Source organism: Nymphalis io, chromosome 29, assembly GCF_905147045.1.
Source record: "Nymphalis io chromosome 29, ilAglIoxx1.1, whole genome shotgun sequence".
Lineage (NCBI taxonomy): Eukaryota > Metazoa > Arthropoda > Insecta > Lepidoptera > Nymphalidae > Nymphalis > Nymphalis io.
Genome location: NC_065916.1, coordinates 294,043 through 312,010, shown reverse-complemented (window position 1 = coordinate 312,010; position 17,968 = coordinate 294,043). Strand labels below are relative to the sequence as shown.

At 33.0% G+C, this 17,968-nt stretch overlaps 3 protein-coding genes across 3 annotated transcripts; 1 reads left to right on the top strand and 2 right to left on the bottom strand.

Annotated features, from left to right (window-relative positions):
- Positions 1–481: 481 nt before the first annotated feature.
- On the bottom strand, positions 482–2,353 carry LOC126779618 (ADP,ATP carrier protein). The gene has a single exon (XM_050503764.1). It carries the CDS (start codon positions 2,107–2,109, stop codon positions 1,207–1,209), a length of 903 nt encoding a protein of 300 aa, XP_050359721.1. The 5' UTR covers positions 2,110–2,353; the 3' UTR covers positions 482–1,206.
- A 672-nt stretch (positions 2,354–3,025) lies between these two features.
- LOC126779683 (transcription initiation factor TFIID subunit 10-like) lies at positions 3,026–4,341 on the top strand. The gene is made up of 3 exons (XM_050503844.1): positions 3,026–3,138; positions 3,208–3,378; positions 3,869–4,341. The coding sequence occupies exons 2-3, from the start codon at positions 3,209–3,211 to the stop codon at positions 4,086–4,088; spliced, it is 390 nt and encodes a 129-aa protein (XP_050359801.1). The 5' UTR covers positions 3,026–3,138; position 3,208; the 3' UTR covers positions 4,089–4,341.
- A 904-nt stretch (positions 4,342–5,245) lies between these two features.
- LOC126779661 (peroxynitrite isomerase THAP4-like) lies at positions 5,246–7,326 on the bottom strand. The gene is made up of 3 exons (XM_050503815.1): positions 7,180–7,326; positions 6,703–6,862; positions 5,246–6,194 (listed from the first exon to the last, which is right to left on the bottom strand). Exons 2-3 carry the CDS (start codon positions 6,845–6,847, stop codon positions 5,839–5,841), a joined length of 501 nt encoding a protein of 166 aa, XP_050359772.1. The 5' UTR covers positions 6,848–6,862; positions 7,180–7,326; the 3' UTR covers positions 5,246–5,838.
- Positions 7,327–17,968: the final 10,642 nt, after the last annotated feature.

The window sequence follows — 17,968 nt, the reverse complement described above, 5'->3', positions numbered from 1 at the left end:
GCCTATAAATTCTAACATAAATGTACCTTTTCGACATATATTTATATTTTTTTTTATGTAAATCGAATTACCTATTTATCAAAATATATGTATTTTAAAAATGTTGTACCTTTGCAAGATTTGAAATTTATAAAGTTAAAAAATAAATATTCTAATATATAAGAGAAGTATGATAATACAAGTAAATTAATTGCCATATATGTAAACCACTGACTTGTACATACTTAAATTTATTAAATATCTTAAAATCTATTTGCTTTTCATTTAAGTCCTCAGAATATATTTCTTCTGTTAATCATTTTAATGTGTGTTTATTTAGTGTAAAGGGATGATTTTGTAACAATTTTAGATAATTTAAATTAAATTATAGGAATTTTTGATTTTGGTTATTTAATTATGTATTGCTTGCTTTTTTTACAGTTATATAAGTAATGTGCTTAAGTTTAAGGATAACAAAGTAGGTAACAGCAATAAAAACACATTTCAACATTTATCATATTATAATCACTCGTTTTGTATGAATTTTATTTAAAAAACTCACACCGAGGAACAAATCACAATATTAATGCAGCCCACTCACACACTCTGTTACCTACTGTATTACATATATTATCCCTGAACACTGAGCACTAGAAATGAATTTTCACTTGCACCGCATAAACATTCACAATGTGTTACATAACAGCTGCCGTCATATGATTAAGATAATTTACAGCAAATTGAATTCAAGCATTACATAACACTACACTTGATCACTCCCTTTCTGTATATTTAAAGGTTATGTTTTATCTAGAATGGTTAATATACCACATTGACTACAATAAGATATTTAATGAGTTCATAGTGAACTTGAATCAAACCTTGACCAATATACTAATGTCATCTCAAAATTGAGGTTGTTACATAACTGTCAACAATATTAGAAGAGAATTTTATATTATTCTAAATTTAAATTTGGAACAATTACTAAATTTTTAATTAAGAACATTTTTTTCATTCTACAGCCTATGTTAAACAACTATATGAGAATTATTTTAAATATTAATGAAACAATTTTTTTCTGGAATCATCGTATAACACTTTATTTAACTAAAAATAAGTTACTAGGTTGTTATGTCGCGTCTAAATAATACATGATTTCAGGGAAGTGCCTATCGGTGATTTTAAATCACAATTGAAATTATGGTAACGATTCTTACATTAGATTTAAAGAAGCTTCTTGATCTCGTCATATAAGACGAGTACGAAAGCACCACCTGTGCCTCTGAGGACGTTGGAGAAGGCACCCTTGAAGAAGGCGGAACCTCCCTCAGTCTTCGCGATGGTCGCCCAGCAGTGGATGGTGTTCTTGTATAGGATATCGCCCTTGGCGCGTCCAGACTGCATCATCATACGCCTACGGACCGTGTCGAAGGGATACGAGATGATACCGGCCACTGTGGTGACTGCCTGTGCGATGGCCCAGCTGATGACGATGGGTGTGTTCTTGGGGTCGGGTAACATGCCACGGGCGGTGTCGTAGAATCCAAAGTAGGCCGCACGGTAGATAATGATACCTTGTACCGACACACCGAAACCCCTGTACAGACCGGTCAAGCCGTCGGATTTGAAGATCTTGCTGATGCAGTTTCCGAGACCGGTGAACTCACGCTGTCCGTCACCCTTGCCGACGTCGGCGGCGAGACGGGTACGGGCGAAGTCGAGTGGGTACACGAAGCACAGCGAGGTGGCTCCGGCGGCACCACCGGACGCAAGGTTACCGGCGAAGTAACGCCAGAATTGAGTGTGCTTGTCTACACCTCCGAGGAAGACCTGCTTGTACTTGTCCTTGAAAGCGAAGTTTAGCGCCTGGGTAGGGAAGTACCTGATGACGTTGGCGAAGTTACCACGCCAGAATGAGAGCAGACCCTGCTCTTTGGGAATGCGGACGAAGGCGTCGACGATACCTTTGTAGCGCTGGTCTACGGCAATTTGTTTGCTGACATGCTGGACTTGGAGCAGCAACTTGACACGCTCGATGGGAGCTACTGCTGTTTTGGAGACGGCGGCAGAGATACCACCAGCGAGGAAGTCCTTCGCGAACGCAACTGGATCGGCGAGGTTCGACATTTTGTTCAATTAAGTGAGCTCTTTACTGGATGCTTGCCTCGCGGGCGTCGGGTGGGAATCTGCGAGTTCACACGCGGAATGACAAAATCACGAAACACGAACTCCCGATTTATTCAATCAGGAGATATAAAGTAATTCCGTGATCTCGGGAGCACAGGGGTAGGTGTGTGCCTTTTTTGAAATTCGATCGATCACGTTCTCTCGCAGTTCTGCCTAGTGGAGCGGCGCAAAAGAAGGAAGGAAGGGGTAGATGTTGCCAACTTAACGAAAAGTACCACGAGGTCAGTGTTGTTGCCTCATTTTAACTAATTTCCTTTATTCTGTTGTTATACTTGGCAACTTTTTTAAATATATTTTTATGGTGTGACTAACATATTACATCATTTTATTATGGTTTTAAATGTATTTTATAACAACTTTTTTAAATTTAGGATTATGCCAATTTTTATGTCAACAAATTCATTTTTCAAAATTATAAAACGTATTTTATAAATAGTGTTCATATATATGTTCTATGTAATGTTTCTTTAAAAATATTATTACGTTTGTTTTACTTTTAAACTTTTCAAAGAATTTTGAGAATTACGATGAAAATATATTAGGTAAGATCTTAATATATTTTCATCGTAAAGCATCAATACCGGGAAAAAATAAACAATTGCAACACTCAAATGATAAGCAATTATTGTTCTATATAACCTATATTTTAACGTTTAGATAATATTCATTACGTAATATTAAAAGTAGAATGATATTATTTTTTTTTAAAAAAGAATGAATGAATAAAATATGACTTCCTATTCGTATTTTAAAAGTGTATTGATTCAATTGGAACAAAATTAATCTATCAACTACTTTAATTTTTATTTCTTTGTAGAAACAGAACGCAATTCGTGGTGTTGCCATTACACATTACAATCAATAACGCTTGGTCATAAAACTATTTTAATTTCGTTTAGTAGTCTGGTAAAATTGAATTTTTTTTTTTAAGACTTAGCTGTCAAAAATCCAATCCGTATAAATTCGTAGGTAAGTGAAATCGATGAACTTAAAAATGTTATAATCCTGGTTTTATTTTTTTTGATGTAAAACAAATAGTATGCAGATGAGTCGTATGAGTTCGCCGTCTATCGGGATGGATGAAGACAGCGGCGCTGGTCATGCATTGACTGATTTCTTGCTCCAACTTGAAAATTATAGTCCTTCGATTCCAGATTCTGTTGTTGCGTACTACTTAAACATGTCTGGCTTCGAATCACAAGACCCAAGGTATGTTAAATATATAACTTCAATAACAAGTAAGAAATAAAGTCTATTTACAATAAATAATTACTTGCTCAGTACTGTCTGTGTCTGTCTCAGTAGCTTAGCATTGTAATTCTATTAAAACATATATTCTTGATCCGATTTTGGTCATAATGTCTATTCTCAAGAGACACTGTAATGCACAAGCAGAAATGTACCCTCCTTCCCTCACTCTCATTATCCAATGGTACTGCAAATCCGACATGACTGGACATAGTTCATCGGCCTTACATATTTTCTGAGGCACGAGAGTAGGAACACTACTGGGATTTAAGCTAAATTCTAGGCTCCTTTAGGGGATTTCAGGACAAGAAAACCAATGAGTTGGGCAATACAACGATTAAGCAGTTGACTTCTTTACTTTCTAATTTTATTATTAATGAACTGTTTTGACTAAACTGTATTTTGTTTCTTTCTTTGTCAAGATTAATGGTTTTAATATTATTAATTGCAGATTGATAAGACTGATAGCATTAGCGTCCCAGAAATTCTTATCGGACATAGCAAATGATGCATTACAGCACTGTAAAATGAGAACGTCGAGTCAAATTAATCAGAGCTCGAAGAACCAAAAAGGACCAAAGGAAAAGAAATATGTCATGACAATGGAAGATTTAGTGCCCGCCCTTCAGGAATATGGAATCTCAGCAAAGAAACCACATTATTTTGTTTAATTATAAGGGAAAATTATATCTAAGCAATTAAATACAATATATAAAGAAGATGTTGATTTACTTTATATAAAATTCGCAATCTTAAGATTATTTTAAACGACAATAGGCTTTAAGTGGGAATTTAATATTAATATATAAGTTTTAAATGGTGTACACTCACATAGAGACTGGTATAAATTTAGTTTTCAATAAATTAATTATATGTAACAACATTTGTGATTAAAGAATTTGTAAATATAAAAGATACAAAATATTTTGCGTCTTTGTCTTCAATTTAAAAATGTCTTTTTTTTTTTAATTCCTTAAATATCAATTTACTATCTGTATTTTATTATTGTCTTGTACTGATTAAACTTTATTATGAAACTTTTTTATTGAAGTCTTTGAAAGGTAAATGTAATTGTTATATAAAGTTGAAATATATATATATATATATTTTAATAGGAAGGCAGATAAACATATAAGCCATCTGATGGTAAGTGGTCACCAACACGCATAATAGACATTGGCATTGTAAATGTTAACCATCGCTTACATCACCAATGCACCACCAACCTTGGGAACTAAGATGTTATGTCCCTTGTGCTTGTAATTACTCTGGCTCACTCAACCTTTAAAGCGGAACACAACAATACCAAGTACCGCTGTTTTGCGGTAGAATATTTGAAGAGTGGGTGGTACCTACCTAGACGAGCTTGCATAAAGCACCAGTTTATTATGTTTGCTAGCAACGCTAAAGTAATTGTTTTACAAATATAATATGTAGTGATAGAATTGGTTTTAACACTTGATTAGCGTAGAGTGCCATTGTCTGTCGACGCTTTCACATCACATGAATTTTATTTCAGTTAATGTTAAATAAATAATAATTACCACATGTAAGAAAATTAATTAATTATATAGCAAGTGTGCCCATCATCTGGCCAAAATTTTATTTTTGTCTGGGAATTATTTAGCAAAATAACCCTTACTGCTTATTGTTACCAATATTTAAATTATGTAAAATTAAAGTATTGCGAAAAATTTAAAAGAGTTCGTAATGTTATAACTGAAATCACACTAATTTCTTTAGGCTAAAGAAGAAAAAAATCAGTCTATATTATTACAGTAGGAAAATAAATTTAAGTTAGATTATAATTTATTTATTTTATGTCGTTCACAAAACTGGATACAACTTAGTACAATCATGAACATCAATAATAATTAAATAATTGTATTCTACTAGATGCAATTTGAACGAAAACAATCAGTAGGTCACTGGCAGCTAATAACAGGTATTTATTTTAAACATAATAGAATAACATTTATACTATTGTATAGTTTTCATTTTAATCAATCTTCAATAAAAATAATAAGGAATAAATAGTCTGTTTTAAGCTAATAGAATCATTAAAAATACTAAAATCTATGTAATAATTAGCCAATCCTAAACTTTACATCTCTATTTATCATAAATAAAACATAATTCTCCCTTTACACAAACTTAAAAATACTTTTTTTATTTATATTAGGTAGAAGGACTAGCAAATGGGCCTAATGATAAGTAACCACTACCACCCATAGATAATGGCACTGTAGGAAATATAAAACAGCTCTTACATTGTCAATGTAAACCAATATTGGTAACTAAGATTGCTTGTCCCAATGTGCCTGTAGTGACACTGGCTCAATCACCGATCAAACCGATCAACAACACTACGTTATAGGTGTTAGAATATGTGATGTGGGTGGTACCTACTAAGACTATATCTTAGACTTTTTTATAAATTGCTTTTAAATGTTCACTCAAAGGTGTATTATCAGTCTCCATAAAAAGTATAACTTCTAATGTATCTGGCTGCAACAACCGTATTTCTCTCCTAAAGTTTTTGACATATGGTGGCTTCGAAAAACTAGCTCTGGATACATTCACAGTGGTTAATTTGATTTCCTTCTTATCAGGATCACAGGCACCTTCCTCAAGTGATGAGAGGCCAAAGTTATGGCTGATCAGGAAGGCTAGATCGTGTGTCCCGGGATTTATTCGGAGAAAGCCCCTTTCCTGATGCATTGGCTTCTTTGTTTCAGGATTTCTCGATGTTGATATGTAATTAAACATAGGCTGTCCTGGAATTAAAGATTTAGATAATAATTATTATCAGTTTAATTAAAAGCTAGATATAATACTATAGATGAAAAATAATAATAAATTAAATATTAATAGATTGTGTGTGAAGTATAGTAAAATATAGCCTATAAATAGGAGAAGGAGGGTCAGGAGTGGGTTAAAGCCTCCCCTTCTCCCCTTTTATCAATGCCATCTTTGTTTAAGATGCTCATATTCTAATTACTCTGCCATCTCGATAACCTTTATGTAAATTTTTTCAAACTAAAAACAATGAAAATAAATTTAATCAAATATGTTTATAGAATTTTTTTTTAGATTGCCAATGAACTAATGGTTATTGATCACTTCTGTCCTGGACTAGACACCAGTTAATAGACACTAAGTTTTTTTATTATTCTATATTTTGTATAGGTAGGCAGACTGGCCAATGGACCACATTACAGTAAATAAACATTGACACTAAGAAATATTATCAATCCCTAACATCGTCAATGCGTCATTACTTACCAATACACGCGAATTCCAGCTCTTCATGATATTGAAAATCTTTTAAGGTTGGGTAGTGCCCTTTCCCGTCTTCAGTGACCCAGCGCCCAGAGAGCCAAGAGATTGGTGCAAGAGCTTCGTGAATTCCTTCATTTGATTGCAGCATTGTGATGATTTATAACTACAAATTATTTAAATATACATTATCATTTCATTTTCTTTACCTACCTAACTAACCTATTTATTATTATTTTAAAGTTTTACAATAACATAAAAATAAATGATATATTATGCATAATATATTCATGTAAATATTTATATTTTGAATGAAGTAGTTAAAAAATTCTTACGTAAACTATAAGTATATAAGTATGTATGTAATTATTTTTACTAGTGTAATTCGTTGTAGTAATTAAAAAATATATAATTTATGAATAATACATATCCAAGATTATCTCACCAATATTATAAAAAAATAATATTGTCGGTTTTACTTACGTTATTTGAGCAACAGGGCAATACTGACACTGATAGGTGTTTTTTAAGGTTTACCAGTTAATTATATGTCCTTATTTTTAGATATTAAATCAATACGTCTTATAAATTATATTATTAAATTTTGTCTAATTGATGAAAATAGTAATTCAATTACATAAAAAAGAGGGTTATTTATTTATTTATTAGATCACCAACAAAGTACACGCAGATACATAATGACACACAGTTGATAAAATAAAATAAGAAGTGTTTCGTAATTACTATTTTATTAGTGTACTTTTTTTGTATATTTTTTTTTATTACGAGTAATAAAAGACATATTGTAATGTATGTAAGCTGTTGGATTACCATAAATTAAATAACGAATCAATTTCTACAAAAAAAAAGAAAAACTCGCGAATACCACTCCACACACAATACATAAAAGATAAATTGAATTCAAAACAGAAACTAAAATTTCATTCAAATATCAAAAAAATATATTTTATTTTATTTAAAGAAAGCTTTTCCTTTTAATTATATCTTAATGTATTATTAGGTATTCATAAAGTAAGTAACGTTGGACATCGTTTCAAAACTTTGTATACAATTAACAATAGCTTGTTTTTAATTTATTTTTGGTTATTGTTTTTACAAAAACAATTGCCAATGATATTTCCTTTGCGCAGTTGAGATGCTTGTATGAAAGCGGGTAGCGAGAGGGACATCCTGAATTTTGGTTCATAATACAAGACGCTGAAGAGCAAGTTGACGAACCAACTTTAATAGTACAGGATTTCTTTTTAAGTACATCCTTTTCATAAGTCCACCAACTCTTACCATATAATATGGTCCATATGGTTTGGAACAAGCGCACTACATTTGCAAGATTCCTTTTTTTTGATTGTTTGATTACCACGATTTTCATGACAACAACTAGATGGTTGTTTTATAAGGCCAGAACTAGACTTGTTGCAAAGGTGTCGAAATAATCAATTAATTCAATATTGAAAAAAAAGAAATCACTTTAAAAGGCCTCATTAATAAATTTAACAACTATGGACAGACATACATTTTTCATAAGAAAACAACGCGAACCTGAAGGTATAAACTGTAATGTATGGGGTAGTTTTATAATATTACTTTTAACTGTGGGTAATTGTAAACCTATGTATGGTGGTCTCTCGCAATTAAACGCTTAACCGAACGGACGTCTTTTATTGTGCTCAGTAATTATCCTCAAATAATTATCATTAATATTATATATTATTCACATACTCAACAGTGGCGACGAGTAGTAAAGAAACTACGTGTGTGACGCATCGTTTTTATTACTATGTCGGTGGGAAAACTGGAACACTTCGACCTTGGCAAGGACGATTGGAATTTGTATGTGGATCGGTTGGAACAGTATTTTATTGTTAACGATGTGAAACCGGCGATACGAGTAGCGACACTGATAACGGTGATCGGAAGTGACGCGTACGAACTGATGGTGAATTTATGTACACCAGTCAAACCATCTGCAAAAAGCTATGAAGAGCTGGTGGATGTTATGCGACGCCATCTTCAACCAAAACCGAGTGTATTGGCGGAGCGGTTCAAATTCAGACAAAGAGTGCAACGTCATAATGAGTCCGTGGCGGAATATGCGGCGGCATTAAAGAAATTGACGAAACATTGCGGTTTTTGTTCGGAAACATCTACAAAAATATATGAACGTAGGAACGCGAGAACCGGTTTTAAGCAGTGGTACAAGCCTCACAAGCGGAGCGATAATTAGCAGGCGGAGCGATAATAATATGAATGACTTCGCACGACAAAAGAAGGGAACGACTTTTAAACAAGTGTGTGACGTTTGTGGTGCAAATCATCAAGTAAATCGGTGTAAATTTAGACTTTATATATGTCGAGTTTGCAACGAACAAGGTCATTTAAAAAAGGTTTGCCCAGTACTACAAAGTCAGGTGTCATTAAACATCGTAAAAGATGATAGTTCCGTATGCACAGAAAACGAAGGCTCGGGCAGTGAGGAGGTAAACAATTTTTCTATAAGTAGTTATTTAAAAAAATTTGCACCATACACAATTAGTATCAATATTGATAAATGTGTTCTTGGTATGGAAATAGACACGGGCAGTGCGATATCATGCATTAGTTATAATTGCTATAAGAAATATCTGTCACATAATTTAATTCGAAAGTGTGATTTAAATTTACGCTATTATACTGGAGAAATTGTAAAACCCGTTGGTAAAATAAGTCCTATAGTTAATTACAAAAATAAAAGAAAATCGTTGGATTTATTTATTATAAAAGATGCAAAAACGAATCTGTTAGGCAGGCATTGGATTAGCGAGTTACAGATCGAGATTCCTATTATGAATTGTAATAGTATTGATTTTAATTCCAAGCTGTTTAATTTTAATGAATTCAGTTCCAGATATTGTGAAGTGTTTTCGGACGGGCTGGGACGATTCAATGGTGGAACGGTTGGTTTTCGGCTGCGACCCGACGCGAAGCCGGTGTTCATGCGCGCACGACCGCTCGCTTACGCGCTTCGCGAGCCTGTGGAGCGGGCGCTGGATCAGCTGGTACGGGATGGAGTGATCACGCCGGTTACTACATCTGACTGGGCTACACCGATCGTACCGGTAATGAAAAAGGACGGCACAATACGCGTATGTGGTGATTTTAAATTAACATTAAATAAGTGCTTGGAGGTGGATCGTTTTCCTTTACCGAGAGTCGAGGATCTGTTAGTTAAATTACACGGGGGTATCAAATTTACTAAGTTAGATCTGTCTCAGGCCTATGCACAACTTGAACTTGATGAATCAAAAAAATACACTGTAATAAACACTCACAAGGGCTTATTTAGGTATAATAGACTGATTTATGGTTTGGCTTCGAGTCCAGGTATTTTTCAAAGATTGTTAGAACAACTATTTTCGGATATGCCTCGAGTGGGTGTTTTCCTAGATGATGTGATAATTACCGGGGAGGACGACCAATCACATTTAAAAACACTTCACGAGGTATTTAATCGATTACAAAAATATGGTTTAAAAATTAAAAAAGATAAGTGTACGTTCTTTGCCGACTCTGTTACATATTTAGGCTTTGTAATTAGTAAAGAAGGGGTTCATACATGCCCATATAAGATTGAAGCAATTCAGAAGGTTCGCATACCGAATAATGTATCCGAATTGCGCTCATTTTTAGGATTAGTTATGTATTACGCTAGATTTGTTCCAAACATTAGTACAATTTTAGCACCATTGTATATTTTATTAAAAAAGAAAAAAATATATGAATGGAATACAGAAAGTAATATAGCTTTTAATAAGGTTAAGCAATTGTTAAAATCTAGTGAAATTTTAGCACATTATTCACCTGACTTACCCTTAATTCTAACAACTGACGCTAGCAGTTATGGAGTAGGGGCTGTAATTTCACATATAACCGCTAAAGGGGAGCGACCTATAGCTTATGCGTCTCGGGTGCTTAATGCTGCTGAGAAATCATATGCTCAAATAGAAAAGAAAGCTTTAGCTATTATTTATGGCATTAAAAAATTTCACACGTACTTATACGGAAGGAAAGAAATGGTTAAAAGGTAAAATAGATGGTAATTTTGGGTCTCGTAATTACCTCATAGGTAGGGATGACGGTCCACCTATCAAAAGACACGTTAATCAGATAAAAAAACGTTGGGTAAGCTTTGATTTATCTACGTCAAAATCGCCACCACAAAACCAAAACATGCCGAGTGATCACCCCATATCTGAGCCACAGCTAGAAATACCGACGACTGAGTCGGCTGAATCATTCAACACGGAACTTATTATTCCACCATCGATATCCCCTGAGACTCAGGTAGATGTTCCACCATCGATTCGTTCCCAGCGCGTTAGGAAACCAGTTGAACGATTTCGATTCTAACTTGATTAGGCAACTAATATTATATAATTTACTTTTAAATTAGGTTAAGTTAATTCTAAGTAATGTATAAGTAATTAAGGGTGAGGGTGTAATGTATGGGGTAGTTTTATAATATTACTTTTAACTGTGGGTAATTGTAAACCTATGTATGGTGTTCTCTCGCGATTAAACGCTTAACCGAACGGACGTCTTTTATTGTGCTCAGTAATTATCCTCAAATAATTATCAATAATATTATATATTATTCACATACTCAACATAAACAACTATCACTAATCTAGAAAATCGCATCGTCAGCTTAAAATGTGATTTCGTTGAATTTAAAGAGTCATTGGTCCGTGATATATATTATAGCAAATATGTGCTCGAGTAGCTCGCACATACGTCAAAGATTATTACAATGGTCATCGCGCAACAAAACGCAGAGCACATAAATAAAAGCACTGAGTCATCGTCGTTATTGTCATCTTCTAATGAATATCAACTAATGAAGGAGGAATAAAAGGGTGAAACAACACACAGTATAGAATAGAAATAATAAAAGAAGATGTGCATTTTCTAGCAAAGTCGGATGGGTGACCAATTTAGACGAGAACGAAATTATGAAACATGGTCATATTTGCCTAATCAATATGTCGCAGAATCAAAGATAAGACGCCGTAATTTAAGTACAACGCCGTCTATAAGCGGTTCTAGGAAACGTCAAGTAGTACACTTGAGTAAGGTCGATACAGAATTCAGAGTGCCCACTTGACAGTTAATGAATAATGTAATGTAATGTAATGTTTGATATCGGACACTTGAGGTTTGCTGAACGGTCTCGTGCAAGGGACTTGGGAAAGGGACTCCGGGGCGAACGGTCGTCTTCTTGTCTCGAACTTGCTGCGTTTCCAACCACTTTAATCGGCGTGGTTAATTGTTATTTTGTGATTATCGATTGTAAGCGAACAAATAAACAACAGTTGTACGAGACTGAACTTTTACTTTGCGTCTACAATATGTCTGATAACGGCACCGACAATGAATTGCCCCACGTGATCAATACCACCCCGTTACATATATAAATCGAATAAAAGTATTTTGAAGTCTCTTAGTTTTATTGAATTGGTCTTCGGTTAATGCAACAAAGCTTGCATTCATATGGTGAGTCCAGCTAAGACTATTATCACAAAAAACTACCAGGTTTTAACATAATCACGATAAAAGATGAAAATTTTGTCAAACATTATGAATGGCAAGGAAGACCGTTCGACATTTGATATTTGTTTCCGGCTGCCAATAATGATGGCTTGAGATTTACTAGGGTTGACATTAAGACCTTAAGATATACTCCACTCAAAAAAGATATTGTGTTCGTTATTAATCCTTGCGATAGCCATAGCTGCCAAAATTATAATAAAGCGTATTCAGATATTCATATTAAATATTTGAAAAAGTCAATGGTTTTTAAAATAAAATATGATTTGACATTATTCTAATTTAATTTACTTAGTTTCAATTAATTGTATTTTATACATATTGTAACCTTATAAATATTAATTTTTCAATATTTTAATTTTTATTAAAATATTGTATTTATTTTACCTAATCTAACCGGTTTATAAAATAAATTACGTTTATTGAATCGGCAGTCATTGTTTCGACATTTATTATCTGCTGTTATTGCTGTTTGAGAGATGGCAGCACTACGTTATTCGCCGTTCGGTTGTCGTTGTGCAAGCGCCGGTTGCATACCGACGCGTGTCAGTTTTAAACGATTAAATATATTCCTGTTTGTAAATATCGTCGTTGAATATAGTGGATCATTGGCAATGAATATATTGTTTGTACACTGCGTATATTGGTTTTTATATTTGTTTCAGATTATATACAAAATTATACTAACGGAAGGTTACCTACGTCATCTACCTTGTAAAACTTATTTTAGAGGTTCGGGATACCAAACCATGAGTAAAAAACATTGTATTCGTTAAGTCGAGACATATTATTTGTTATTTGTGTAGTATTTAATCGATTCTTCGTTTAATTCCAGTCTTTGTATCAAAACCGGGCCACCTGCAATATAAGTCAAATATTGCCTTATTTCTACATAATTAAACACTCCTGAGGTGAGTTGGTGAATAAATTACATTATATACTCATTATACCACGTGGTTCAGTATTTATTTTAACAATTTCTTCATATTTTATTCAAAAACTGAACATAGACTTTGTCAATGTACCATGTGACCTGGGTTGAATCCTAATGTGATTCGAATTGTTTAAAAGCCTTCTTAATGAGAAGGCTTTTAAACATTTAAATATAGTTCTTGCTTTTTAGTATTATTTAATTGCTAATTAATCAATAATTTTCCATGTTTTGACATTTTAAAAGTTAACTTTAATAACCTCAATTGTCTATGTTATTACTAGGTTTTAATAACTTATTTTTTTGTACCTGTGCTTAGGGTATTATTAAGACCTTCTTAGTGTTTATGCAAGATAGGTAATAAGTTGTTTTGTTCACAGTTGTGTTGTTATTTTTCTTTAATTTTACATATACTTTGTATATTGCATTACAAAGTAATATAATATTGTTCGGTGGACTCAACCGAGGAATTGTGGCCGATTTGGAGCTGTTGGAGGCTCTGCTGTTTTGTGGAGAAAAAGGCTGCTTGTCCAGTGGCCTGCTATTGCTGCTGGTGCTATTTGCTGCTTTGCACTGCTTTTATTTGTTTGTTCACTCATTGTGACACTGTGTTCAGGGTTTGCACTATCCTGCTTATTTATTTATTTAAATCTATCACTTAATTTTAACGATGACAACTCACATACAACTAACTTGTAATATTTTATTGTATTAATGTTAACTTAATTGACCAGATAATCCCTGTCAACGGCCCACTCCCTGATATTTATGTTGTAAATTTTATAATCTTTATGATGAGTTTAATTAATGTAGTGGTCTTGGTGGACCGATCCCCTTACACACAAGAACACCATGAAAATTTTGGCGCTTAATGTTTGAGGTCATTGACAGTATTTTTGGCATTTTTGTTATCTTTCGCTGCTCAAAATTTTTCGGTCATAAGTTAGAATATCATTTTTTTTAATTTTTAAACTTTTTTTTGTATGAGTTGTTGGCATCTTTAACTGCATTGCATTCTATACTCCTATTTTCATACTTATTTTACAATATTGCTAATATTATAAATTTTTATTTTGTGTCTGGCATTAGCTTAAGGTTAAGTTTATTTAAGTTACTTTAAGTCTATACTGTGTTATATTATTGTAAGCGTTGCAACTTCTGGTCATTTAAGTTTAATTTGGCACTTTTGATTCTTGCTTTTAGCTATTGCATCATACACTTTAATAATTTTGAAATGGAGCATTGTCCAATTAATTTTAATTTATTACATAAGGATGAGTTAGTTTATGAGATACAAATTCGTGGTGGCTGTAGGTAATGAATTATAATCGTTACTGTCTAAGTATGATTTCTCTCAAATTCATTTTGGTCCTGTGTATTGTCCACAGTACAGTACTGTTAAGCGCCGATGACTGCCGTTTCTTTTTTAGTCGGTACTGATCCCATTTGCAATGTACACTTCGGTGAATGATGTCACTTCGCTTACTCCTTTTATGTTAGTTTACGGTGATGAAGCTATCGTTGATGGTCAGGTTTATGCAGATTTTTCTGAACTTGAGAGTTTGTCGTTTGGTTTGCGTAGTGAGTATGTTGATAAGTTTAGTACTACAAAAGATGTCTTTGTTAGTGTTAGAATGACTTGAAGAAGGTTCATGATAAAAATGTTAAGTATTATAATAAGCGTCATAGGGTTATGACATATTAGTTTTGAGGTTGGTGATTTTGTTTGGAAGCGAACATACAAACAAAGTTCTGCTCCCAATTATTTTTCAGCTAAGTTAGCTCCTAAATATGAGCGTTGTAAAGTTATTCGTAAATGACCTCCTTTAGTTTATGAACTGGAAGACGAGAAAGGCAAAAAAAAGACAAGTACATTGGAAAGTGGCATATGAAGAATTTTAAATGTGCTGATGTTGTTGACTAGCTTTGTTATGAGTTGTTGGTGTTTGTGAAGTCCGGGCTGCTGAGAATATTTGAGTGTAACATTTACCCTGACGGTTGGTAACTTTGATTGGTTTTGTAATGTCTTTAGATTTCGTAACATAAACAAAAAGTCCGGGCTGCTGAGAATATTTGAGTGTAATATCTGCCCTGACGGTTGGTATCTTTGATTGGTTTAATATTGTCTTTAGGTTTCGTAACATAAAAACATGTCCGGATTGTAGGCAGTTTTAATTTGTAAGATTAGTCTTGACTGTTGTTATATTTTGGAATGACATTGTATTGTTTGTAAGTTTTGTAGTGTAGTGTAAGCTTATATATAATTATTTCAGTTTTGTCTTATTAGGCTAGGAAGAATAAATCTATGGTCCCAAGCAGAGATATGGTACCATGAGCTTTTTTTATCTTTGTGAGGTTTGATTTTAATTATGTGAATGTGTGTTCACTAGCAAAGAGCTTAAGAACCATCAGTAGGATTTGTTAGTTTCAAGAGTAATGTGCTGTAGTCAAAGGGACTAGCATCTTTTGGCGTTAAAGAAACTTTATTCTCATCAAGAAACACATTCACTAACATGAGAACATAATATTACTACAGCAATTGCCAAGCGGCGGGTCAAAGCATTATGTATACATTATATGATTAAATGATAGAAAAATACAATTTCGAAGAGAGAGGAGATCTGTGAAAACTTTGCATTATTGTCGATGGACTAGTCTTGTCGCAAATACACGGATTAAGTACAGCTAGGGAGTGGTATGAGTGAGTGAGAATTTATTGTTATTTATTTTATTTTATATTAAGTCGAGATGGCCCAGTGGTAAGAACGCGGGAATCTTAACCGATGAACGTGGGTTCAAACCCGGGCAAGCACCTCTGAATTTTCATGTGCTTAATTTTTGTTTATAATTCATCTCGTGCTTTTCGGTGAAGGAAAACATCGTGAGGAAACCTGCATGTGTCTAATTTCATCGAAATTCTGCCACACATTCCACCAACCCGCATTGGAGCAGCGTGGTGGAATAAGCACCAAACCTTCTCCTCAAAAAAAGGAGAGGAGGCCTTAGCCCAGCAGTGGGACAATTACAGGCTGTTACTAACTACTAACTTATTTTATATTTAAATAAATATATTTATTTTTCATTGCTACTTTTTATACTATTAAATTTAATAAATAATTTTACATTATTACACAGTTTGTTTCATATTATGTGTTTTGTTATATTATATTACTTTGAACATGTTTTTTTAATAGCATACTTGCATACTTTTTGCTTCTTTAACATTTTTTTGGTTAATTATTAAATCGTTTTGCTTCGTCAAACAAAATATTTTTCTTCCCATTGTTAATAGTACGAGTTTTTGATAGTTTTATGTTATTAGCGTTTCTTAATTTCATTCTTTGTGATTGTTGGTATTCAATTGTATTTCTGTGTGCATATTTTTATCTATTTTTTTTTTATTAGTATGCAAATAAAGTAATTGTAAGTTTGAGCGACATTCATTATTTTGTATCTTTGTAAATTTTTTGAGTTGATGTAAAAAAGTCGTAATTAAAAAGTTTTTTTTATGAATTTAATAAATTGTAGTAATTGTGCTAAGTGTGTCGGAGCAGCTGTACCCCATTTCTATTAAATTGTCTAAATGTGGTTTGATTTAGGAGTTATAAATCGTATACTTTACTTGGCGTGGAAGACGTCTAGTAATATTTTTTATGATTCCGTTTAATGATGTTAATTTGCTTTTAATTTTGTCAAAATGTGGTTTCCAAGTTAAGTGGCTATCTAAAATTAATCCTTAGTACTTTTCTTCCCCTAATTTATTTATAATTTGATTATTTATCATTAATGGCTTGTGGAGTGTCATTTTCTTATTTTTGGCTGAAAAAATTATATAATTTGTTTTAGTAGTATTTATTGTCAGTAGGTTATGTCGGAACCAGATATTTAAATTATTTAAGTCTTCTTGGGCTTCTGAAATTATGGTATGGATAGAGTTACCAAAATAAAACAGAGAAGTGTCATCAGCGTAAAGAGTAACGTCACCTTTTAATCCAATGTTTTGGATGTTGTTTATATATATAAGAAATAGCAGGGGTCCCAGTATCGATCCTTGTGGTATACCAACCGTTATATTTTTAGGATTGCTTTGTATTTTACCAATTTTAACAATCTGAACTCTGTTAGTGAGATAAGAGTTAAAAACGTTATATGCAACTCCTGTTTTTAGTGTCAAAAGCTTTTTTAAGGTCAATCAATATTCCTAAGGCTATTTTTTTTCAATGCTTTGTTTTATTTTTGTAATCAAATCTACTGTTGCGAATAGAGTATTAGATTTTTCTCTAAAACCGAACTGTTTATTATATAAGAAATTTTGACCTCTTGAATATGTTTCTAAGCGATTATGAATAATCCTTTCATAAATTTTTGAATTTAAAGAATCGGAAAAATCTGGAAATGTTCCATCTTTAAGATTTTTATTGATACAGCTAGTAATTTCTTCGACTACTAAGTTTGAAATACATTTTAGAGATTTAGTAGATATGCCATCTATTCCTGAACTAGTATTGGAATCTAACTTCCGTTTGATCCCAGCTACTTCGCTTTCTGTAGTCGGTGTAAGTTGGCTTAGCGTAGTCGTTTTAGATGAAGGCTTACAATATATCGAATTATTACTGTGATAATGTTTAGGGATTTGATTAGCTAATGCCGATCCTACATTTGAAAAAAAGTCGTTAAAGCATTCACAGATACCTCTTACGTCCGTTACACATTTGTCCAATATTTGAAGTTTGTTGG